General features: G+C 47.7%; 1 protein-coding gene across 4 annotated transcripts in view; it reads right to left on the bottom strand.

Annotated features, from left to right (window-relative positions):
* The window catches only part of DCAF11 (DDB1 and CUL4 associated factor 11), a 143217-nt gene that overhangs the window by 90643 nt on the left and 25382 nt on the right, over positions 1-27192 (bottom strand). The window contains exons 2-4 of one of the 4 annotated variants that reach the window (XM_063913636.1): positions 21971-22113; positions 20269-20396; positions 18625-18770 (exon numbers count right to left, since the gene is read on the bottom strand). In XM_063913636.1, coding sequence (XP_063769706.1) covers positions 18625-18770; positions 20269-20396; positions 21971-22008 — 312 coding nt within the window. In that variant the 5' untranslated portion in view covers positions 22009-22113. Of the gene's footprint in view, positions 1-18624; positions 18771-20268; positions 20397-21947; positions 22114-27192 lie in introns of all 4 variants that reach the window. The other 3 variants (XM_063913634.1, XM_063913635.1, XM_063913637.1) reach the window with 3 other exon arrangements.

Here is a 27192-nt window from a genome sequence, read left to right as displayed (position 1 = left end):
TCCTATCCTCTACCGGGAAAGGAAACGCTACCAGATCGAACCCTTTTAGGTATCTGGAAATTTTTATCCGGGTTTTCCCACGCTTTTTCAAAAAATAGCATTTAATTCCTTTGACGCAGGGAAGGTTAGGGAGGCTTTCTTATTTTCAATGAACTAAGCCTCCTCAACCTGCTCGGGTGTTGTATCAGCAATATTCAACACATCCCTAATAGCCTCTATCATCAACTGCACCCCTTTTGCAAGAGATGCTGCCCCCCGCAACACATCCCCATCACCGTCTGTAGTATCAGAATCGGTATCATCCTGCATGATCTGTGCAAGAGCACGTTTATGTGAATATACAGCGGGGAGCCCTGATGTACCAGAACTGGGCCAGACTGCCATAGAGTTCTGTAAAGCCTGAGTTGCAGATTCACTTTGTGCAACCCTATTTGAAATCTTTTAATATAAAGGGAGACCCCCTATCAGCGCTGACTGTGCACCTCAATAGGTTACACAGTCGTTTTGCAGCCTCCCACCCCCCCTTCTATACCCCCCTGATACCGTGAGAGATAGCTGGAGTTTCTTTGGACGGACTTGCTCTTCCTGGACAGCGCTGTGCAGGCAGGAAAATGGCGCTGAATGCTGCTGGGTCCGCTCTGAGGAGAAGCTCCACCCCCAAAATGGCGCTGTCTTCCCGCTCTTCCTAGGATTATACTGGCCTGAAGTAAAATGCCTGCTGAGATCCCGGGACCCCGACAGGCTGTGTGACCAGTGTAGGGTGTAGGCGCTGGCTCAGGGCGCCCCTCACAGCACCGCACTATGTACCGCTGAGCCTCCGGAGCGCAGTTAATACTGCGCTCCTACCCTGATGCCGCCATCTTCACACCGACCCCCAGCTTGCTAGGGAAGTCGGTGACTCACTCGCCACTGATCTTCAGCTCTGTAAGGGGGTGGCGGCATGCTGCTGGGGTGAGCGATACCCTGTGGCGGGGAACGATCTATCCCCTCAGGAGCTCAGTGTCCTGTCAGTGGAAATAGTGGCTCAGACCCCGCAGGGCGGACACCACTCCCCACCTTAGTCCCACGAAGCAGGGAGGCTGTTGCCAGCAGCCTCCCTGTAAAATAATAAACTAAAAAAAATAAGAATTTACTCACCGGTAATTTTATTTCTCGTAGTCCGTAGTGGATGCTGGGGACTCCGTAAGGACCATGGGGAATAGACGGCTCCGCAGGAGACTGGGCACATCTAAAGAAAGATTTAGGTCTATCTGGTGTGCACTGGCTCCTCCCCCTATGACCCTCCTTCAAGCCTCAGTTAGGACACTGTGCCCGGAAGAGCTGACACAATAAGGAAGGATTTTGAATCCCGAATAAGACTCATACCAGCCACACCAATCGCACCGTATAACTCGTGATAGGAACCCCGGTTAACAGTATGATAACAACGGAGCCTCTGAACAGATGGCTCGCAATAACAACCCGATTTGTGTAACAATAACTATTTACAAGTATTGCAGACAATCCGCACTTGGGATGGGCGCCCAGCATCCACTACGGACTACGAGAAATAGAATTACCGGTGAGTAAATTCTTATTTTCTCTGACGTCCTAGTGGATGCTGGGGACTCCGTAAGGACCACGGGGATTATACCAAAGCTCCCAAACGGGCGGGAGAGTGCGGATGACTCTGCAACACCGAATGAGAGAACTCCAGGTCCTCCTCAGCCAGGGTATCAAATTTGTAGAATTTTACAAACGTGTTTGCCCCTGACCAAGTAGCAGCTCGGCAAAGTTGTAAAGCCGAGACCCCTCGGGCAGCCGCCCAAGATGAGCCCACCTTCCTTGTGGAATGGGCTTTTACAGATTTAGGCTGCGGTAGTCCCACCGCAGAATGCGCCAGCTGAATAGTGCTACAAATCCAGCACGCGATAGTCTGCTTAGAAGCAGGAGCACCCAGTTTGTTGGGTGCATACAGGATAAACAGCGAGTCAGTTTTCCTGACTCCAGCCGTCCTGGAAACATACATTTTCAGGGCCCTGACTACGTCCAGTAACTTGGAATCCTCCAAGTTCCTAGTAGCCGCAGGCACCACAATAGGCTGGTTCAAGTGAAACGCTGATACCACCTTCGGGAGAAACTGAGGACGAGTCCTCAACTCTGCCCTATCCATATGGAAAATCAGATAAGGGCTTTTATAGGACAAAGCCGCCAATTCTGACACACGCCTGGCCGAAGCCAGGGCCAACAGCATGACCACTTTCCACGTGAGATATTTCAAATCCACAGTCTTAAGTGGTTCAAACCAATGTGATTTCAGGAACTCCAAAACCACATTGAGATCCCAAGGTGCCACTGGGGGCACAAAAGGAGGCTGAATATGCAGAACTCCTTTGACAAAAGTCTGAACTTCAGGCAGTGAAGCCAGTTCTTTCTGGAAGAAAATCGACAGGGCCGAAATCTGGACTTTAATGGACCCCAATTTGAGGCCCAACGTCACCCCTGCTTGCAGGAAATGCAGGAATCGACCCAGTTGAAATTCCTCCGTTGGGGCCTTCCTGGCCTCACACCAAGCAACATATTTCCGCCAAATGCGGTGATAATGTTTTGCGGTGACATCCTTCCTGGCTTTGATCAGGGTAGGGATGACTTCCTCCGGAATGCCCTTTTCCTTCAGGATCCGGTGTTCAACCGCCATGCCGTCAAACGTAGCCGCGGTAAGTCTTGGAACAGACAGGGCCCCTGCTGCAGCAGGTCCTGTCTGAGCGGCAGAGGCCAAGGGTCCTCTGAAAGCATCTCTTGAAGTTCCGGGTACCAAGCTCTTCTTGGCCAATCCGGAACCACGAGTATAGTTTTCACTCCTCGCCTTCGTATTATTCTCAGTACCTTGAGAATGAGAGGCAGAGGAGGAAACACATAAACCGACTGGTACACCCACGGTGTTACTAGAGCGTCCACAGCGATCGCCTGAGGGTCCCTTGACCTGGCGCAATATCTTTTTAGCTTTTTGTTGAGGCGGGACGCCATCATGTCCACCTGTGGTCTTTCCCACCGGTTTACCCGCATTTGGAAAACTTCTGGATGAAGTCCCCATTCTCCCGGGTGGAGGTCGTGCCTGCTGAGGAAGTCTGCTTCCCAGTTGTCCACTCCCGGAATGAACACTGCTGTCAGTGCTAACACATGATTTTCCGCCCATCGGAGAATCCTTGTGGCTTCTGCCATTGCCCTCCTGCTTCTTGTGCCGCCCTGTCTGTTTACATGGGCGACCGCCGTGATGTTGTCTGATTGGATCAGTACCGGCTGGTTCTGAAGCAGGGGCCTTGCTTGGCTTAGGGCATTGTAAATGGCCCTTAGCTCTAGAATATTTATGTGAAGCGAAATCTCCTGATTTGACCACAGTCCTTGGAAATTTCTTCCCTGTGTGACTGCGCCCCAGCCCCGAAGGCTGGCATCCGTGGTCACCAGGACCCAGTCCTGTATTCCGAATCTGCGGCCCTCTAGTAGATGAGCCCTCTGCAGCCACCACAGCAGCGATACCCTGGTCCTTGCCGACAGGGTTATCCGCTGTTGCATCTGGAGATGGGACCCGGACCATTTGTCCAACAGGTCCCACTGGAAAGTCCTTGCGTGGAACCTTCCGAATGGAATTGCTTCGTACGAAGCTACCATTTTTCCCAGGACTCGTGTGCATTGATGTACCGACACCTGTCCCGGTTTTAGGAGGTCTCTGACTAGAGATGACAACTCCTCGGCTTTTTCCACTGGAAGAAACACTTTTTTCTGGTCTGTGTCCAGAATCATTCCCAGGAACAAAAGACGTGTTGTCGGGACCAGCTGTGACTTTGGAATATTGAGAATCCAGCCGTGCTGTTGTAGCACCTGCCGAGCAAGTGCTACTCCGATCAACAACTGTTCCTTGGACCTCGCCTTTATCAGGAGATCGCCCAAGTACGGGATAATTAAAACTCCCTTCTTGCGAAGGAGTATCATCATCTCGGCCATTACCTTGGTAAAGACCCTCGGTGCCGTGGATAACCCAAACGGCAGCGTCTGGAACTGATAATGACAGTCCTGTACCACAAATCTGAGGTACTCCTGGTGAGGAGGGTAAATGGGGACATGCAGGTACGCATCCTTGATGTCCAGGGAGACCATGTAATCCCCCTCGTCCAGGCTCGCAATAACCGCCCTGAGCGATTCCATCTTGAACTTGAACCTTTTGATATAAGTGTTCAAGGATTTTAGATTTAAGATGGGTCTCACCGAACCGTCCGGTTTCGGTACCACAAACATTGTGGAATAGTAACCCTTCCCTTGCTGAAGGAGGGGTACCTTGACAATCACTTGCTGTGAATACAGTTTTTTGATAGCCACCAACACTGCCTCCCTGGCAGAGGGAGTTGCTGGTAAAGCAGATTTTAGAAAACGGCGCGGGGGGGGGGGGGGGGGGGGGACGTCTCGAATTCCAGCCTGTACCCCTGAGATACTACTTGAAGGGCCCAGGGATCCACCTGTGAGAGAGCCCACTGTGTGCTGAAATTTCTGAGACGGGCCCCCACCGTACCCGGATCCGCCTGTGAAGCCCCAGCGTCATGCTGTGGACTTACCGGACGCGGGGGAGGACTTTTGCTCTTGGGAACTGGCTGTATGCTGCAGCTTTTTCCCTCTACCTTTGCCTCTCGGCAGAAAGGATGCGCCTCGAGCCCTCTTGTGTTTATGGGGCCGAAAGGACTGTACTTGATAATACGGTGCCTTCTTTTGCTGTGGGGTAGCCTGTGGCAAAAAATAGGATTTTGGTACTTACCAGGAAAATCCTTTTCTTTGAATCCATAGGGGGCACTGGAGTACTCTTGGGATATGGACGGCTTAGCAGAAACAAAGGCACTGAATATTTAAATTTAGAACTCTCCACCCCTCCATATCCCAGAGTACCTCAGTGTACGACCTCAGTGTTTTTTACTGAGCGAACAGGAACTATAGAGAGGTTGACAATGGAGAATTCCTATAACATAACGGACAACAACAAAGTTGACACATAACGTTACTGACAACTAAACAGTTGACACCATAACCGATAGAACTTTATAATTTGAACCAATCGGTGAAAATGTGTTACCATAAGCTCCTCTGAGCTTAATACAACCCAGGTAAAACTGCTCTGGGTGGGCGTCCAGTGCCCCCTATGGATTCAAAGAAAAGGATTTACCTGGTAAGTACCAAAATCCTATTTTCTTTTTCATCCACTAGGGGTCACTGGAGTACTCTTGGGATGTACCAAAGCTTCCCTCGTGGGCGGGAGAGCTGTTTGACACCTGTAACAGTAGGCGGCCAAAGCTAGATGCTGATGCCGCAAACGTTTCAAACTTGTAAACGCGCACAAACGTGTGCACTGAAGACCATGCAGCCGCGTCATAGAAGCTCCACGACCAGCTGGTCATGACGTTCCCACAGAACCTGTGGAATGAGCTATTACTGACGTAGGCGACTGTAACTTAGCCTTAATGTAAGCCTGACGTGTAGTCAGTTTAATCCAATTGGATAATGTCTGCTGAGAAGCTGGCTAACCCCACTTGGCAGCATCATAGAGAACAAACAACGTATCCGTATTACGAACTGTAGACGTTCGGGACATATAAACGCGTAATGCGCGTACCACATTCAGAATTCTAGACTGTGCTGTCAACACAGGAACCACTATTGGTTTATTGATGTGAAAAATGACACTAGCTTTGGTAAGAAATCGGAATTCGTCCGAAGTTCCGCTCTGTCATCAGGAAACCCAAATACGGTGGCTTGCAATACAAGGCCCCCAAATTTGAAAAACGCCTTGCCGAAGCTAAGGCTAGAAGAAAAAACGTTTTCCAAGTGAGAAACTTAATTCCCACTTGTTGTAAGGGTTCAAAACATGAAAACTGTAAGAAATCTGAACCCAGCTTCAAGTCGCATGGCGCTGTAGGTGGGATAAAAGGAGGCTGCACTCTGAAGACACCCCGTAGAAAGGTGTGTACCGACGGCAATAGAGCCAATCGTCGTTGAAAATAAATTGACAACACAGATACCTGCACCCTCAGTGTAGATAAACGCAGTTCTCCATCCCACACCGTCTGTAAAATAACAGAATACGGGTAACTTAAAAGATGATGTCGGAAACTTCCGAGCTTCACACCAACCTATATAGACACGCCAAATTCTGTAATAATGAGCTGCCGTAACCGGCTTCCTAGCTCGTAACATGGTTGGTAATACTGTAATGCCCTCTTTCTTTCCTTAAGAGGACTTAACAACCACCCCGTCAACCGCAGCCGCGGTAAATAGGGGTAAAAGAACAGTCCCTGTTGTAACAGGTTGGACGTAGTATGAGCGGCCAAGGATCGTGTGCGAGTATTCCTTGGAGATGCAAGAAGCAAGCTCTCCGAAACCCATGAGATATCACTAGTATGACTGTGACGAACTGTCTTATGATCCGTTTTAGCAACGGAGAGAGCAGCGGAAAACGGTGGACCCAGATACACGAGGCTGTACGACCACGCGAATGTGAGAGCCTCCACCGCCACTGCCCTTGTGATCTGTCGTTCTGTACACATACTGAGCGTTTGTAATTGTGGCGAGATGCCATCCTGTCCACCTGAGGGTAACCCCACCTGTGGACCAACATGTGAAACACCTCTGGATTTAATGCCCAGTCTCCTGGATGAAAAACCCCAACGGCTGAGATCATCTGTCTAACAGATGTCCACTCCCGGAATGAACCCAGTCAACAATATCACCTTGTGGTATCCTGGGCAATTGAGGAATCGAGCTACTTCCCGCATTGCCATGCGGCTTCTCGTTCCTCCCTGTTTGTTGGGCCTGCGACTGCCGTCGCGTTGTGTGACTGCACTTGGACAGTCTGAGTTCGAAGCATGTAGTGCATAGTAAATTGCACGGAGTTCCAGGACATTATAGACAGCAATCAGTCGTGATCCGTTTAGAAACCCTGTTTGAAACTACAACTCCCCAACCTTTGAGACTCTCGCCCAGAGTAGAGACACCCTCGCCCCCCTGTGGGAACCGCGAGTGAAAACCTCCGACCTGAAGCGCCTCGAAAGGCCATCATTGTTTCTAATAGACGAATACACCAATGTACCGATAGTGTTTTTGAGCACTAATTTGTACCAGACGGCGTATAATTTGTACTTTCTGGTGTAGTAGGTAAATCTTTGAGTTACCGTATGTGTAATCATACCTAGGAATTGAAATCGTTGAGACGGAATTGAAATCGTTGAACTTGACACTGCAACCGTGGTGTATGTTAGCAGCGCAAGTAGGAGGAGCATTTGTTGAAACAGAGCTCTTATGAGTAGATCGTCTTAGAATGGAACGATTGTCACTGCCAGGGATCTGAGATGAGGTATTATCACAAACATCACTTTGGTGAATACCGGAGGCACTGACAAGAGGGCAACCGGTAGAACCTGAAACGGTTAATGGTAGTGGCGTATTGCAAACCGCAACAACCTGTGATGAGGTGACCAAACCGGAATGGGTAAATACGCATTCTGGAGATCAAGCGACCGAGGCAGTCTTGTCTTTTAAGGAAATAAGACCTGCTGAAACCCGCAGAGACTGAATGGCAACCTGGCAAAATGCCTTATTTTGAGTGGATGGCTGGAAACCCGGCCAATGTAACGTGTAAAGGCGCGTTTCCACAATTGGAAATGCGAGATAGGCTGAGAGCCCGTCAAGCCACTGGCTTGTTGTGACTTTAGCGCCCTGGCGTTACAAGGCGTGACTGCTTTTTGTACCACAGTCTTGAAAAGACTGAAGTCTAAAGGCTTTAACCGCCGGACCCGAGTATTTCTAATATCGGAGGAGGCAATTTTGTCAAATTTAGGACCAAACAACTTCTGGTCTTGTAATGCTGAACTAGCGACGATGAGAAACGAGAAGCAAGGTAACAGGCGGCAGCAGACGCTGTACAGAGATACTCAGCAGCTTCTCATGATGATAAATATAACGTGATCGTCATTGTTTCCATACATAGAGCGCCCTAGTGACCGAAATGTATCTTGGGTCTTTATAAGGTTTGGCACCGACGAATTCCCCAATGGAGAATTCTCCAATGTAGAAGTCACTGTGTGGAAACGGGTAAATAGTCTTAAATCTTAGTAAGATATCCTAAGTAAGAAACCCCTTAAAGATCCGTCGTTTAGCAAATACGACGGATGAAATGTTAGAGGCTCCTTATTCTCTGTAAATTACAGAGACTGACTCACTGGTCATTAGCAATGTATGGTTGTCAAAACCTCCCTATCTGACTGTCTAATGTGCCCTCCTCACTCGTATTTAGCGCTGTGAGGTTTGACATAGAATTGTCAGGTCTGCAACATAGAAGAAATGTGTAAATTATAAGATCAGTTAAATTAACACCCTCCGTAAAAATTGGCGGAGTAATCTTACCGCTCCTGTCGAGCAGCGTCAATTTGAATTGCCAATGCTTAACATAGGATCTGGGATCCTGAAAACCTACAAAACATAGTGAACATGTGGTAGATTTATGTCTAGACAATGTTTAAAAGTATTTTTAGTCTGCGCTGGAGCCTTACTCCTTATGCAGACAGACAACACCATAGGCAACGGACAGACACTTGCACGACTTAGTAAAATTATTATCTTAAGGTGTGTAATATATATCTATTTATTTATGGCTGAAATGCAGTTCACATGGCCAGCCTATGTGAAACCTGAACCAAAATTCCCACTAACACCCCTGCGCCTCCGGTGGCGTAGAGATGTAGGGCAGGAATGTTCCGGAATTACAAACTGGAAACAACAGGAAGCATGTTTAAAATGGCCCCCATGCCATGCTGACCCTGATAATCACAGAACAAGTTACAATTGCTTCAGTGTTAATATAGCCTATTATACAGTGATAATCACAGGCAGAGTACAACACATGCTCTAGTGTGAATATATATAGGCTCAATAGCCTATTATACAGTGATAATCACAGACATTAATATAGGCTCAATAGCCTATTATACAGTGAAACTTACAGGACAGGTTACAATACATGCCTCCAGTGTTAATATAGACTCAATATCACAGGTGTTAATATAGGCTCAATAGCCTATTATACAGTGAAAATCACAGGGCATGTTACAATACATGCCTCCAGTGTTAATATAGGCTCAATAGCCTATTATACAGTGAAAATCACCGTCATTAATATAGGCTCAATAGCCTATTATACAGTGATAAACCCCGTCATTAATATAGGCTCAATAGCCTATATCAGTAATATAGGCTCAATAGCCTATTATACAGTGTAAATCACAGGTCATAATCACAGGCAGGCCACCATACACATCCAATATTAATATATATAGTTTATATACATAAACTGTGCCTGCTGTTTATATATGTCCTTTACATACCCTTGCCGCTGTAATCCGCCAGATTCCCCCCCCCCCCCCTTCCCCCCGTACTCCCTGTAACGCTGTGTCTCAGCGGGGAGCCCGGGAAGACTTGCAGGGAGGCCTTCTTGCCGAGCAGCGGAGGTCGCCTGAGCGGCACGTTGTCACCCTCTCAGCGCTGGCAACTGACGGAGCGTCTGCGGGTGGACGGTGATGGGCGGCCGGACGGAGCGGCTGGGGCGGCCGGAAGGAGCGGCTGGGGCGGCCGGACGGAGCGGCTGGGGCGGCCGGACGGAGCGTGTGGCGGGCGGATGTATGAGCGGCGGGAGCGGCATTACAATACTGACCCACACAGCGGGGCGGCAGCCTGCGCTGACCGCCCCGTTTCCCCAGCCTACCTTGTTGTAGAGAGGCTGCGCTCTGTATCTTCCGGTCATGGCTGCGATGGAGCTTCTATGTGTAAGCTCCGTCCAGCTCTCCAGGTCATGGCTGCGACGGGGCTTCTATGTGTAAGCTCCGTCCAGCTGTTGCAGGAGCAGTGGGCTGCCTGTGGCTGTGAGGGTGCTCTTTGTGAGGACCGACACGCCATGCGCTGCCCGTGCAGCGGCACTATCCCGGACCCATGTTTTTCCAGAAACTGGGAAGGGATGTGCTTTTGTAAAAAGTTAAAAGTAAAAATGAAAAATTAATAAAATCTTCCACAAAGTGTGGGAACTTCCCACAAGCCATTGTTAGTGCTGTTAGCACAGAAAAAACACTGAGGTCGTACACTGAGGTACTCTGGGATATGGAGGGGTGGAGAGTTCTAAATTTAAATATTCAGTGCCTTTGTTTCTGCTAAACCGTCCATATCCCAAGAGTACTCCAGTGACCCCTAGTGGATGAAAAAAGAAATGTCGATTTCCCAGCCGTAGCTGTGGAAACTAGGTCTGAAAGACCATCCCCAAACAGTTCCACCCCCTTATAAGGCAAAACTTCCATGTGCCTTTTTGAATCGGCATCACCTGACCACTGCCGAGTCCATAACCCCCTTCTGGCGGCAATGGACATTGCGCTTATTTTTGATGCCAGCCGGCAAATATCCCTCTGTGCATCACGCATGTATAAGACAGCGTCCTTTATATGCTCTACTGTCAGCAAAATAGTGTCCCTATCCAGGGTATCAATATTATCCGACAGGGAATCTGACCACGCAGCAGCAGCACTGCACATCCATGCTGATGCAATCGCTGGTCGCAATATAATGCCCGTGTGTGTATATATAGCTTTTAGGGTAGCCTCCTGCTTTCTATCAGCAGGATCCTTTAGGGCGGCCGTATCCGGAGACGGTAGTGCCACCTGTTTTGATAAACGTGTAAGCGCTTTATCTACCCTAGGGGACGTTTCCCAACGTGACCTATCCTCTGGCGGGAAAGGGTACGCTGCCAATAACCGTTTAGAAATTATCAATTTCTTATCGGGGGAAGTCCAGGCTTCCTCACACACCTCATTTAATTCCTCAGATGCAGGAAAAACTACTGGTAGTTTTTTCTCACCGAACATAATACCCTTTTTTGTGGTACCTGGGGTACTATCAGAAATGTGTAATACATTTTTCATTGCCTCAATCATGTAACAGGTGGCCTTATTGGAGGGTACACTAGTCTCATCGTCGTCGACACTGGAGTCGGTATCCGTGTCGACATCTGTGTCTGCCATCTGAGGTAGCGTGTGTTTTAAAGCCCCTGATGACATTTGAGACGCTGGAACAGTCACAAGCTGAGTAGCCGGCTGTCCTATGTCGTCAAACCTTTTATGTAAGGAGCTGACACTGTCACGTAATTCCTTCCATAAGTCCATCCACACAGGTGTCGACCCCTCAGGGGGTGACAACACATTTACAGGCATTTGCTCTGCCTCCACATAATTGTCCTCATCATACATGTCGACACAGCGGTACCGACACACAGCACACACACAGGGAATGCTCTGACAGAGGACAGGACCCCACAAAGCCCTTTGGGGAGACAGAGGGAGAGTATGCCAGCACACACCAGAGCGCTATATACCACAGGGATATCACCTATAAAGAGTGTTTTCCCTTATAGCTGCATATATATATATATATTATACTGCGCCTAAAATTGTGCCCCCCCTCTCTTTTTTACCCTTTCTGTAGTGCAGGACTGCAGGGGAGAGCCAGGGAGCGATCCTTCCAGCGGAGCTGTGAGGGAAAATGGCGCCAGTGTGCTGAGGGAGATGGCTCCGCCCCTTTTTCGGCGGGCTTTCTCCCGCTTTTTGTGTTATTCTGGCAGGGGTAATTTACACCTATATAGCCTCTGGGGCTATATATGGTGTCAGTTTTGCCAGCCAAGGTGTTAATATTGCTGCTCAGGGCGCCCCTCCCCCCAGCGCCCTGCACCCATCAGTGACCGAAGTGTGTGGTGTGCATGAGGAGCAATGGCGCACAGCTGCAGTGCTGTGCGCTACCTTGGAGAAGACAGAAGTCTTGTTGCAAGGGTTCAAAATATGAAGACTGTAAGAAATCTAAAACTAGATTCAAGTCCCATGGCGCTGTAGGTGGAATGAATGGAGGCTGTACTCTGAGGACACATTGCAGAAAAGTGTGTACTGACGGCAATAGAGCTAATCGTCTTTGAAAATAAATTGACAACGCAGATACCTGCACCTTTAGTGTAGATAAACGCAGTCCTCCATCTAACCCCGTCTGTAGAAATAACAAAAGACGGGATAACTTGAAAGATGATGTCGGAAACTTCCGAGCTTCACACCAACCTATATAGGCACGCCAAATTCTGTAATAATGAGCTGCCGTAACTGGCTTCCTAGCTCGTAACATGGTTGGTATAACCGATTCTGGAATGCCCTCTCTTCTTTAGAGTGCGGTCTCAATAGCCACCCCGTCAAACGCAGCCGCGCTAAATCGGGGTAAAGGAACGGACCCTGTTGTAACAAGTCCGGACGTAGGGGGAGCGGCCAAGGGTCGTCTGCGAGTAGTCCGCGGAGATCCGAGAACCAAGCTCTCCGAGGCCAATGAGGCGCCACTAGTATGACTGTGACAGACTCTCTTTTGATCTGTTTTAGCACCAGAGGGAGCAGCGGAAACGGTGGAAACAGATACACTAGGCTGTACGGCCAAGCGATTGTGAGAGCATCAACCGCCACTGCCTTTGGATCTCTCGTTCTGGACACATACTGGTGCGTTTGGTGATTGTGGCGAGACGCCATCAGGTCCACTTGAGGGTAACCCCACCTCTGGACCAACATGTGAAACACTTCTGGATTTAATGCCCATTCTCCTGGATGAAAATCCTGACGGCTGAGATAATCCGCCTCCCAGTTGTCCACTCCCGGAATGAATACTGCCGACAATATCACCTGGTGGTATTCTGCCCAATTGAGGATTCGAGCTACTTCCCGCATTGCCATGCGGCTTCTCGTTCCTCCTTGTTTGTTGATGTATGCGACTGCGGTCGCGTTGTCTGACTGCACCTGGACAGTCTGAGACCGAAGCATGTGTACTGCTTGTCAGGACATTTATAGACAGCAATCTTTCGTGATCCGCCCAGAGACCCTGGAGCTGACCCTGGAGCTGACAATTTTGAACTACAGCTCCCCAACCTCTGAGACTCGCGTCCGTCGTTAGAATTATCCAATTCCAGCCGCCGAACAGTTTCCCTGCGGTTAAATTGTGTACCTTGAGCCACCAGAGTAGAGACACCCTTGCCCGTGGCGACAACCTCACCCTGTGGTGAATCTGCAGATGCGAGCCCGACCACTGTGCGAGCACATCCAGTTGAAATGGACGTGAGTGAAATCTTCCGAACTGAAGCGCTTCGAAAGCCGTCACCATTGTTCCTAAGAGGCGAATGCACAAATGTACAGAGACTGTGCGTGGCTTGAGCAGTAATTGTACCAGATGATGAATAATCTGTACTTTCTGTTGTGGTAGGTAAATTCTTTGATTTACCGTATCGAGAATCATACCTAGGAATTGAAGTCGTTGAGACGGAATTAGATGTGATTTCTTGAAGTTGACAATCCAACCGTGGTGAACCAGTACATTGTACGTTAGCAACGCATGTTGGAGGAGCATCTGTTGAGACGGAGCTTTGATGAGCAGATCGTCTAAGTACGGAACTATTGTCACTCCCAGGAATCTGAGATGAGCTATCATCACAGACATCACTTTGGTGAATACCCGAGTCGCTGACGAAAGGCCAAACGGGAGAGCCTGAAACTGGTAATGGTTCTGGCGTATTGCAAAACGCAAGAACCTCTGATGAGGTTGCCAAATCGGAATGTGTAAGTACGCATCCTTGAGATCTAGTGCAATCATGAATTCCTTTGGCTATAAACCTGCAATTACTGACCGCAGAGATTCCATCTTGAATCTGTAGTAAGTGACGTACTGATTGAGACCCTTTAAGTTCAATATTGGCCTGACTGAGCCATCCGGCTTCGGTACCACAAACAGACTGGAATAATAACCCTGACTTTGTTGTTGTACCGGGACCTGAATCAAAACTGCTGAATCCAGTAGGGACTGAATGTCAATTTGCAGAACCGCCCTCTTGTCGTCCGAGAGAGGTAGTCCTGTCTTGAAAAACCGCAGTGGCGGAAGACAGTCGAACTCTATTTTGTAACCTCTTAACACTAAATTGCGGATCCACCCATCTGTGGATGTCTGGAACCACGCCAAATGGAACGTCTGAAGACGTGCTCCCACAATTGGAGATCCGAGATGGGCTGGTAGCCAGTCATGCCACTGGCTTGTCGGTGACCTTAGCGTCTTGACGACTTGTGTTGGTTTGTTGGAAACCACGTCCTCGACCCCGTCTACCAGGCGTGGCTGTTCCTCTGCCACGCCCGCAAAAGGGCTGAGGTCTAAAGGATTTGAACGCAGGTCCAGAGTATCTCCGTCTTGTTACCGTTGGAGGCTATGGTAAGAAAACAGACTTTCCTCCCGTGGCCTCAGAAATCCATTTGTCCAATTCAGGACCAAACAACTTCTCGCCACCGTAAGGTAACGCCTCTATACCTCTTTTGACCTCTGCCTCCGCTTGCCAAGAGCGCAGCCAGAGAGCTCGTCGCACTGTAACCAGTGACTATGAAATGCGAGAAGTGAGCTGACAGACGTCAGTAGAAGCTGTACATAGATACTCCGCAGCCTCACACATTTGATCAGCAAGACGTATAAGGTGATCGTCATGTAGGGCAGACTTGAGTTCTGTTATCCATACTATGAGCGCCTTAGTGACCCAAATGCCAACCAACCCAGGTCTCAGCAGCACTCCTGCTTCTATATACATGGACTTTAGCATAGTTTCTATTTTGCGGTCTGAAGGGTCTTTAAGCGTAGTAGCAGTTGGCACTGGTATGGTTAATTTCTTTGTAAGTTTCGACACCGACGAATCTACCATTGGTGGATTCTCCCATGTACATGTCACAGAGTCTGGAAACGGGTAACTAGACTTAAATCTGCGAGGTATAGAAAACCGTTTATCTGGATTCTGTCGTGTTTCTACAAACATCTTATTAAGAGACTCCGAAACAGGAAAACACATTGGAGATCTCTGTCGTTTAGTAAATACGACTTCATCATTTGTCAGAGGCTCCTCAGTTTCTGTAAACTTCAGAGACTGACGCACCGCTCTGATGAGATTATCAATGCCTGGGCTGTTAAAATCATCACTATCTGACTCCACTTCGCCCTCCTCACCCTCATCTTGTGCCGTGAGGTCTGGCATGGAATCGTCAGAATGCAACATAGCCGAAACAGGTAAATCATAAGACATATGAAATTTATCCCGTCTATCCAAAATGGATTTGGACCTTTCGCAAGGCTGAGATGCCTCCGGTAGTTCTAGCGGTCTCACCCTAGACTCAGATCTTGCCGCTTCCCGCTCTTGTCGAGTGGCGGTCAATTCGGATTGCAACCCAGCCAGTACATTGGCTAGCATTTCCCATGGAGGGTCCGGGGAGGAAACTGACTTTAAAACCGGAGCAGAAATCGTATTCGTAACTGAATCCACAAAACATACTTTACATGTGGTAGATCCATCCGGTAACACACTGCTACAGACCTTGCAGTGAACCGCTTTTTAATTTTTGCTGGTGCCTTACTCATTATGGAGACAGACAATACAATATACAAAGACAGATAATTGCACGACTCAGTAAAATAGTACTAAGGTGTGTGTGATATATATATCTGGCCAAGTGCAGTACTGGAACGTTCTGGAATCACAACAGGAAGACACAGGAAGCATGGTTAAAATGGCCCCCATGCCATGCTTACAGTATAATCACAGTACAGGTCATAATCTTTTAAACTGATATATAACCTTGTATCAAAAATCCTATGTATATTATCCATGCAGCCTAGCATACTGCTGCTGCTTGTCCCCCCTCCTGCAGCTGCTTGTAGCTTATAATGGTGCTGTGACCCCCCCCCCCCCCCCCCCCCCCGTATGCTCCGTTGAGCATGTAAGAAGTCCGGGCGCGGGTAGAGGCAAACAAGCGGCCAGGGCGGGCAGCGGTAGTGTGGGGCCGGCCAGCGGTAGTGCGGGGCGGACAGCGGTAGTGTGGGGCGGCCAGCGGGAGCCGGGTAGCAGGATGCGCCGAAGAACAGATAGCGGGAGGCGGGGAGCGCGGTCCCTTGAAGCGGCTTTGAGCAGCGGCGGCGGCCGGAGCAGCGGCGGCGGGCGGAGGCAGTATGCTGCAAGAAACATTGTCCCCACACCGCAGGGCGGCAGCGTGAGCTGACCGCCCCGTCCCCCAACATACCTGGACTCCTGTGGTGAGGCTCCGACGGGGCTTCTCTGTAAGCACCAGCCAGCCTTTCTGCAGGATGTCTGCTCTGGCTGTGAGGGTGCTCTTTTGGTGAGGACCGACACGCCACAGCTGCTTGTAGCAGCTTCCACTATCCCTGACCCGGGCCTTTTGGAAGGGGGGAAAGGGATGTGGTATGAAAAAAATAAAAAAAATATTAACAAAAAAATAAAAATATTCAAAATAATTGTGGACTAAGCCACACAAGCCTGTTGCTACTTGAGCACAGAAAAAACACTGAGGTACTCTGGGATATGGAGGGGTGGAGTGTTCTAAATTTAAATATTCAGTGCCCTGTTCCTGTGGAAGTCGTCCATATCCCAAGAGTACTCCAGTGACCCCTAGTGGATGAAAAAGAAATAAACTTTACTAGAGAAACTCTGGAGAGCTCCTCTAGCTGTGACCAGCTCCTCCGGGCACATTTTCTAAACTGAGTCTGGTAGAAGGGGCATATAGGGAGAAGCCAGCCCACACTCTCAAACTCTTAAAGTGCCAATGGCTCCTGGTGGACCAGGCTATACCCCATGGTACTAATGTGGAACCCAGCATCCTCTAGGACGTAAGAGAAATTATGTGCTTTATTCATTTAGAGGGCCTGGCACTGTATGCAGGCAGTGAGGCCTTTCCTGCACCGACCACAAAGTCACTGGTCTGATGTATTTCAATTGCAAAACGAGAATAACTATGCATCATGCCCTTTGAACAAGCAAAGGAAATTATTTTCATATTTGAACGTTAGATACACTTTCTGGTTATTGCATCCTCACAAGTAATTAATGTTTAATTTGTCAAAAAGACATTCTACCTTTTAATTAAATGGACATATTCTTGAACCTTCCATGCCATGTGTTTGACAACAGGACCGGATCCAGAACAAAATGGGGGGGGGGGGGAAGGGGAGGACACCACGACAGTGGAATGGGCGTTGGTGAGTGCATCTGGGAATGGGGTATGACCTCAAAGGGAATGCCGTACCTGTATGACAGACAGAGGGTGATGCCTTGGGGAGGGTGACAGGTGAGAGGGTGATGGGAAGATAATGACACAGGGGGAGGCAGAGGGTAAGGCAGTGGGTGATGGGGAGAGACAGTGGGAGACGTAGAAAGGTGGGTGACAGAGAGAGGCAGAGGGTGGCAGTGGGCAATGCCAGGGAATGGGTGACAGGGGAAGGAAGTGTGTGATGCCATGGGGAGGGTTCGGGTGATGAAGAGGATGACGGTGAAAGGCAATGGGTGACAGAAGAGAGAGGTGACAGAGAAAGTTAGTGGGAGACGGAGAGGCAGTGGGTTAGGGGGAAAGGCAGTGGGTGACTGGAGAGGCAGTTGGTAACATGGAGCTAGTGGGTAACAGAGTGAGGCAGGGGTGACCGGGAGATAGTGGATGACTGAGGAGGCAATGGGTGACATGGAGGCAGTTGGTGACAGAGAGGCAGAGGGTGACAGGGACATAGTGGGTGACTTTGGAGACAGTGGGTAACATGGAGGCAGTTGGTGACAGGGAGATAGTTGGTGACTGGGGAGGCAGTGGGTGAGAGAGAGGCAGGGGGGACACTGAGATAGTGTGTGACCGGGGGGGCAGTGGGTGACAGAGAGGCAAGGGTCACGGGGTGATAGTGGGTGAAATGGAAGCAGTGGGAGACATTGAGCCATGCACCACAGAGCTCCCTGATGTGCCCAGGCAGCTGTCACGGATGGTTTCCCCGCTGCATGTGATCAGGCTGCTGCAATCTGGGTCTAAAGGTGGGTACACACTGTTAGATATATCTGCCAATCAAGCAGATATATGTATGGACGGATCGGGTATTGTTCAGCATACACACTGCCCGATCCGTTGGGGAATGACGTCTTGAACTGGGTGGGAGTCCCAGTTCAGCTGTCAATCACCGCCGCCTGCCGCAGAATGTGTACGGGCGGTCGGCCAACCGCCCGTACACACACAGCGACGCGCCAATATATCGGTAGATATATTAGCCGTCGGCTGTGCTGCAGGGCCAAAGCGATACGTCTGTGAACGACGGAGATCACAGACATATCGCCCGTACACACTGGCCGACAGACCCGCGATATTGAAGAGAACGGGCGATATATCGGCCAGTGTGTACCCACCTTTAGTACTCCGTGCATGGCGGAAGCGGGAGGTGCAGGTTGTGGCTGGGGGCAGGTGCAGGTGGCAGTTGCAGCCAGGGGCTGGCTGCTGCTGCCGAAGTCTGGTGATGAGGGCCGACCATCTGCCCACTGCCATTTGGTCTCAAGCCTCCTGCTGGCAAAAAAATATATATATGCCCAAAAATGACAGGGGGGTAGGGGGGTTGCACATGCATGGGTGCTGCCCCCCTCCCCTAAGACCGCCAGTGTTTGATAATATAAAACATCCATGAACTGTGGCTATACTGTGTTATAAAGTGTGTGGCTTTTACCTCCAGTAGCTGGCGTGTAATGCTCTTTTCCTTGCGTGTTCCTATTCTTCCTGTAGCTAGCAGAACCTGGGTTCTTATCTGGCTCTGATCCAGTACAGCAGTGTCCGGGGTTGGATCAACTATATGAGATGGTAATAAAACATTCTCTGAGAAAATTAAAAGACTACATCAGGAAATAGTTAAATAGCAAAACAATTCTAATAAATATAAAAAGAAAGTCCACAAAGAACGAAAATCATACTGTTCAAACTCCCTTGCTCATCAGCTAGCAGACCACATATGTCGCAAAACCCTTGCCAACCAGCACTTAACCAACATTCAATACCTATGCCGAACGATAAGAACTGCTGACATCTCAACATTTGTAATATTCAGTGAATGGCTGAGCATGACATTTTCCTGAAGTGACCACTGATCAGGCGCTGAATGGAGTTCTGAGGTTTAGCTAGCTGGGGCATTTGGAAATTATAGTATAACTTTAGTTCTACCTGCAGTTCTTTAATATATAACTGGAAAACATTTTTTTTTCTTGGTTATAGTTCACTAACATTTGCTTACTGGGGGTCATTCCGAACTGTTCGCTCGCTAGCTGCTTTTAGCAGCATTGCACACGCTAGGCCGCCGCCCTCTGGGAGTGTATCTTAGCTTAGCAGAATTGCTAACGAAAGATTAGCAGAATTGCTACTAAATAATTCTTTGCAGTTTCTGAGTAGCTCCGGACCTACTCACAGATTGCGATCAGCTCAGTCCGTTTAGTTCCTGGTTTGACGTCACAAACACGCCCTGCGTACGGCCAGCCACTCCCCCGTTTCTCCAGACACTCCCGCGTTCTTCCCTGACACGCTTGCGTTTTTTTGCAAACGCTGGGAAAACGCTGAGTTGCCTCCCAGAAACACCCCTTTCCTGTCAATCATTTACCGAACAGCAGTCGACTGAAAAGCGCCGCAGAATACACAGCAAATCTGCTAAGTTTTTAGTTAAATAACTAAGCGCATGCGCCCTGCGTGCCTTGCGCATGCGCAGTTTGCAACAAATCGCAGCATAGCGAAAATCGGCAACGAGCGAACAACTCGAAATGACCCCCACTGTCACAAACATCCAATGTTTCCTATTTTAATGTCTCCATTATTTGTTTCTAGATGCTCAAACTCCTTCCTCCCCTCAAGCCCCATTATTACTTTGTCAGCTATTAGACATTTGTGCTAAGATTAGCCACCAATCAGGAGTATGAAGTACATGTATACAGTTTATAATTTTATAGTATCTTTTTAATGCCCCCCCTCCATAAATCATAAATTCAATTACTAAGTCCGTATTATAAGCTACATACCTTAATTTGTCACTCTACGCTGCCAGATAGTCTCTCTATCCTAATGTTACCGCACTGCAATCTACTTATATCATAATAGAATCACCAAATAAACACACAAACAAATAAAAATACAGTACAAAACAAGATGTGGTTTTCTCGATATCAAAACCCTTATTTGATTTGGTCATCTCTGGAGACAGACACAATTAGATGTTTAGTGACCTATTGATAAACATAGCATAACTGAGTCTGTTTCTGATCTCTCATTGGACAGGGCTATAAAGACCGCTCACTTTGTGGTTTTAAATGTGGTTTATGGGCATGTTACTTACCAGGGGGATTGTAGCGGTCCCCCAAGCAGCCCTCCCAAGCACTGTCATTGTCATCATCAGAATCAGATAGGGACTGTACCAGGTGCAAGCTTTCGGGCCCCCCTCCCTGCACTAGCCGTACTTGCCCCCTGTGGGAGGGACAGAGAGCACATCATTTATCAGCAGAAACATCCCACACACATCTAATAGATACTTCTCTAAGGGTTTGGGAGACATTTAATGGGCAGTCCAAAGTGAAAAAGCTGATAACTAATAAGTCATCTGAAAGTAAGTCTAGGTGTGTTTTATTGTTTAACAGCATAAAGGTAAAGCCGTGTCAGATGATAAGCATGGAATGGGAAAGCAACCAATGGCAAAGTCTTTTAGTTGCCTCTATCAAATGAGAGCACAGGACAGAGTTGAGTGAAGTTTGTCCTTGTGCAATGTATGTGTATACACCGTAGATGAGCCTGCATACGTCAGCACACTGTATCTATGGCAACTCTAGTTTTATCAATAAATAGGAATGTTTTAAAATAAATACCTAATAAATCCAATATGTAAATGTATCGTTTAACACATTCACAATATTTATGTACATATGCTCATCCCTTTGTAAGAGAATTCACATTTATATGCACAGTTACATATAGGTTTTTACAGGTTATATTGTCACCAACCAATTTCAACTGTGAAAGGATGCTTATAGAGTACTTACAATGGAAGTCTGAGAACCTTACCTAAAATACCCCTAGTTCTAATAATTACTTGTCGCACGTGTCATTTAACGACATAAGGCACTTACATAAATGCAATGGGGAAGGTAAATTATTTCTGTCTCTCTGCGGTGTTTAGAAAGACGTCAAAGCTGCACTGGCTATCTCCTTTTAAATATATTCATCCGTCAGCTAGTGTAGCTTCTATATCAAGTTGTAACAAGAAACAAATATTAATCCAAAACTATGGGGTCTATTTACTAAAACTTGGCTGGAGATATAGTGCATGGAGAACACAGCCTGTGGCACGTCAGTTAGGAGCTGATTGGTTGGTACTTTATCTCCATGCACGACCCCTATATCCCATAAAATGCTAAATTGGCCACATTTCCTTATTTTTCAACAGATGTCCAAAAGCAGAAATGTTTCTATAACTTTTTTACTTGTGGAACGGACCTGACTGATACATGTTAGAGGAAAACACCCAAGTTGTTAATGATCCAGTATGCTAAGCTACCTACTGAACTAAAATTCACAGTATAAAGATGACAAGGGAATAGGTCCATACTGTGTTCAAATGCCTGGATTCTGTATAAACCATAAATGGCGCAAATTAGAAAAATAGATGTAACCTAGAAGTTATCTATGACTGTACAGTAAATATTAACATATCGAAGAGAGTAACCACAGCTCTATAATTAATAAATGAGGATTGTGTGAAATGCTGATGAAGTTAGGGATTAATACTGCGGTATTCTGTGCCAAGATGTACAGCTCAGCCCTCATTACAGCAGCAGCTTTGTTAAGTGAAGTGGGTGGGGACAAGGAGAGAACCCAGTTGCCGTACACCTGGCTGTGACAGCCTACTGTGCATTTTACAGTCTCTCAGACTATGAGGAAATAATGGATGCCATGTTGGTTAGTGAGGAAATATTACGTTTTGTTTGTGTGCAGGGTGTTAGGTGGCATGTGGGGTGCTGTTACCTGCGCAGGAGATACGCCAATACCTGCGCCAGGTCAACGTTCTCCTCATCATCATCATCATGGAGACCACGAGATCCTGAATTGTTGTTGAAGCCTCCTGGAGAATCTCCTGAAGCTCCTCCTCCGCCCGCACTACTGCTACTGCGTGTTCCCATCCTCCATCCCCCTGCACAGCATACATCAGAAAATATTATATGCATATGGAATAAGTGTACAAAGTAAAACACTTATAAAACCTGAAAATGGATATTAATAGAAAACTACAATTAGCAGGTATCTACCTATAGTGTCTTGTGTAAAAGTATCTCCAATACAAGTAACACAGTAACAGCTTGCAAATACAGTAGTGCCTAGAACAGTGGTTCTCAAACTGTGTGCCGTGGCACCCTGGGGTGTCTCAGGACACTTGCAGGGGTGCCCCGGGTTGGTGGTCAAGGACCAATTCAAATTATTTATGGTCAATGTATTAGGCAAAACCAGTGTTAGTGGCTGTCAGTCTTAAAATATGTGGAAAACAGAAGTGAATCCTGTCCCTCATCAATAACTGACCTTAAGAATGACATATAAACACAGTTACATAGTTAGTGAGGTTGAAAAGAGGCAAAATGCCCATCGGGTTCAACCTATATTTTGTGTTAAACTGTTCCTATTATAACGCACCTGCTGAAGTAATGGTTTAGTACCAATTGACAACTATGATTCATACCACTCCCAGATATTAATGACACTATGTTAAATGCTATAACTCTGGATACTTTTTCCAGTTAGAAATTTGTCCACTCCATTTTTAAATGCATTTACCGAGTCTGCCATTATTACCTTCTCCGGCAGGAAGTTCCAAATCTTTATTGTCCTTACCGTGAAGAACAGTTTCCTACGCTGTGTATGGAATTTTCTCTCCTCTAGCCTCAGCGAGTGCCCACGTGTCCTATACGGAGTTCTTTTAATAAACAAATCCCCTGCTAATTTACTTAACACAATTTAATGAATTTCTTATTTCTTTCTAAATTTCTTAATAAGAAACATTTGGCCTAGGGGTGCCGTGAAAATAATTCTGATATTCTAGGGCGCCATGATTCAAAAATGTTTGGGAACCAATGGCCTAGAATGTTGTGCTAAGCAGACAACTGCAGCTAGCTTGTCTCATATAAATTCTATCACTTCCAGAAAATACAGATAGTGGCAGTAACATATACATACCTACTTGTAACGGTCGTGTGATTTTGTAGTCGTGTTCACCCCGTCCCTCGCATACCATTTGATGCTACTGTAATTTTGATCTGCTATGTACTTATGCTATGGTTAATCGCTGTGTATTGTATTTATGCTCTGTAATTATGTTTTATGTTTATCCCTTGTACAGCACTGTGGACACTTTGTGACACCTTATAAATAAGCGGAGTACACTGGGATTCCACAGGGAATAACATCAGGGATGTCCGAAAGTAGTTCCTCATGGGAGGGGACGCACTGTAGCGGGCACAAGAACCCGGCGTCCAAAGGAAGCATCCTGGGAGCGATCAAAGGCATAGAACCTGATGAACGTGTTCACAGTAGACCACGCAGCCGCCTTGCACAATTGTTCAGCGGACGCACCACGGCGGGTCGCCCGAGAAGGTCCAACAGACAGAGTAGAATGGGCCTAGATAGCAGCAGGAGCTGGGAGACCAGCCTGCAGATAAGCTTGTGCAATCACCATTCTAATCCATCTGGCCAAGGTTTGCTTGTTTGCAGGCCAGCCACGTTTGTGAAAACCAAACAGTACGAAGAGGGAATATGACCTCCTGATAGAGGCAGTCCTCTCCACATATATATAGAGCCCGTACCACATCCAAAGGCCGCTCTTTGGAGGACAAACCAGAAGAGATAAAGGCCGGAACCACAATCTCTTGGCTAAGGTGGAAAGAAGACACCACCTTAGGTAAATAACCAGGGTGAGTTCGAAGAACTGCCAGGTCACGTTGAAATATCAGAAAGGGTGGACGACAGGACAAGGTGTCTAGATCCGACACCCTCCTAGCAAAGGCAATAGCCAACAGAAACAGGACCTTGAGTGTAAGCCATTTGAGGTCCACAGACTCAAGAGGTTCAAATGGAGACTCTTGCAGGGCGTTAAGAACGACAGATCCCATGGAGCCACAGGAGGGACATAGGGAGGTTGTATCCGCAAAACACCCTGAGTGAAGGTATGAACGTCAGGAATAGATGCAATCTTCCTCTGAAACCACACCGACAAGGCAGAAATATGAACCTTGAGGGAGGCCAGACGAAGGCCTAAGTCCAGGCCTTGTTGCAGGAAAAGCCAGAAGCCATGAAGTTCTGAACTTATAGACATCGTAGTTCTTAACAGCACTTCAGGTGAAGTAAGAGTTCCAGACCCTGTAGTAAATCTGAGCCGAAGCTGGTTTACGGGCCCTCAGCATAGTTTGGATGACCTCCTCAGAGAATCCTTTGGCCCCCAGGACTGATGGTTCAAGAGCCATGCCGTCAAAGCCAGTCTGGCCAGGTCTGGGTGTTGAGGAAGAAGTAGAGGACATTCCATCGATAGACCCTGCAGGTCTGAGAACCAATGTCGTCTGGGCCACGCCGGAGTGACCAGAAGCAGGACGACTCCTTCTTGCTTGAACTTCCGCAGTACCCTGGGCAGGAGGGACACCGGATTGAACACGTATGGCAGCTGAAATTCCCTTAGAATTGCTAGTGCGTCCACGAACGATGCTTGTGGATCCCTTGTCCTTGATCCGAAGACTGGAACCTTGTAATTGTGTCGAGATGAGGGGCCGTGGTTAGTCCAAACGGCAGAGCCCTGAATTGATAATGGAGGTTGCCAATAGCAAACCGCAGATATTGCTGATGTGAAATTGCAATAGGTATAGGCAGGTAAGCATCCTTTATATCCAGGGATACCATGCAGTCCCCAGGTTCCATGGCCAGTACAATGGAGCGCAGTGTTTCCTATACGGAAATTGGAAACTCTCACAAATTTGTTCAGTGACTTGAGACTGAGAATAGGCCGGAAAGACCCATTGGGTTTCGGAACTAGAAACAGGGTAGAGTAGTAGCCCCTTCCTTTTTGATAGGCACTGGCACCACCACTTCTGTCTCCAGGAGGGATTGCACAACCAAGTGTAGAGCTTGCGCCTTCAACGGGTCCGATGGGATGACCGTTGTGCAGAACTGGCGAGTGGGACGTATCTTGAAGGAGACCGTGCACCCGTGAGAGACAACTTCCTGCACCCCACGTCTGGTGTGGTCCTTATCCAGACCTGGGTGAACTGCAGAAGTCGGCCTCCCACCCTGGGGTCCCCCATGGGGAGGCCCGTCCCGTCATGCTGCAGGCTTGTCCTGTTTGGAAGCAGGCTGATGGGAAGCTCAGGATCGTTTAGATTTGGGCTTACTGGTCTTGGAAGCACGAGGCTGTCTCGATTACACCTGACCCTTCGATTTACCTGAAGTCCGAAAGGAACGAAAAGTAGTACTTTTGGCTTTCAGAGCAGAAGGAGTAGTATTAGGAAGGCATGCAGTCTTCGCAGAGGCTAAGTCAGTCACGACCTTGTTTAGATCTTCTCCAAAAAGGATGTTTCCCTTAAAAGGGAGCACCTCCAGAGTCTACTTGTAATCCAGGTCCACCTTCCAGGACCGCAACCAGAGAATGGGGGGGGGGGGGAGACAAAATAAATGTAGTGGCCGCTTTGTACGCCATGATGCCCGCCTCAGAGGACGCCTCCTGAATATAGTGGTAGGCGTTGGTAATGTGAGACAGACACTGTCTGAAATATCCGAAGATAGCTCATCCTCCAATACCTTGACCCATGCTTCGATACCTTTTGCAGCCCAGGAGGCCGCAATAGTCGGTCTATGTATCGCCCCATTTAGGGAAAAAATACACTTCAGGCATCCCTCCACACACTTATCTGTCGGTTCCTTCAAGGAGGTGACAGTGGTGACAGGCAGAGAAGAGGACACATAGGCCCTCATTCCGAGTTGTTCGCTCGTTCTTTTTCATCGCATCGCAGTGAAAATCCGCTTAGTACGCATGCGCAAAGTTCGCACTGCGACTGCGCCAAGTAACTTTACTATGAAGAAAGTATTTTTACTCACGGCTTTTTCTTCGCTCCGGCGATCGTAATGTGATTGACAGGAAATGGGTGTTACTGGGCGGAAACACGGCGTTTCAGGGGCGTGTGGCTGAAAACGCTACCGTTTCCGGAAAAAACGCAGGAGTGGCCGGGGAAACGGTGGGAGTGCCTGGGCGAACGCTGGGTGTGTTTGTGACGTCAACCAGGAACGACAAGCACTGAAATGATCGCACAGGCAGAGTAAGTCTGGAGCTACTCAGAAACTGCTAAGTAGTTAGTAATCGCAATATTGCGAATACATCGGTCGCAATTTTAAGAAGCTAAGATTCACTCCCAGTAGGCGGCGGCTTAGCGTGTGTAACTCTGCTAAATTCGCCTTGCGACCGATCAACTCGGAATGAGGGCCATAGTATTTACATAGTAACATATACATAGTAACATAGTATTTGAGGTTGAATAGAGGCAAATTGCCCATAGTTTTCAACCTGTTTTAAATTGTGATGATTCTACATACTTGCTAAATAATGTTTTATGACTAGTTAGCTACTATAACTCATGTTACCCCCGGATTAACCACGTTGATATTTGAAGTATTATAACCTTGGATAGCTTTTTCATTAAAAAATGTATCCATTCCTTTTTTAAATCCAATTACAGAGTCCGCCATTACCACCTTCCCTGGCAGGGAATTCCACATCCTGATTGCCCTAACAGTGAAGAACCCTTTCCTCCGTTGCGTTCAGAACTTTCTCTCCTCCAGTCGCAGCGAGTGCCCACGTGTCCTAAACTGTGTTCTTTTAATAAATAATTCCTCTGATAACTCTTTGTGATGTCCCTTTACATATTTGAAGATATTAATAATATCTCCTCTTAGGCGCCTCTTTTCTAGTGTATACATATTCAGCCTAGTAAGTCTTTCCTTATAGTCCAGTCCTTCTAGGCCTTTAATCAATTTAGTAGCTCGCCTTTGAACACTTTCGAGTTCACTGATGTCTTTTTTATACAATGGTGCCCAAAACTGAACACAATATTCCAGGTGCGGACGTACCAATGCCTTATACAGCGGCATGATTACATCCGAGTCCCTTGTCTCAATTCCCCTTTTTATGCACGCTAGCACCTTACTTGCCTTCTTTACTGCGTTTTGACATTGTGTACGGTTATTA

Source organism: Pseudophryne corroboree, chromosome 1 (assembly GCF_028390025.1).
Source record: "Pseudophryne corroboree isolate aPseCor3 chromosome 1, aPseCor3.hap2, whole genome shotgun sequence".
Classification (NCBI taxonomy): Eukaryota; Metazoa; Chordata; class Amphibia; order Anura; family Myobatrachidae; genus Pseudophryne; species Pseudophryne corroboree.
This window is presented reverse-complemented; position numbering and strand designations above follow the sequence as displayed.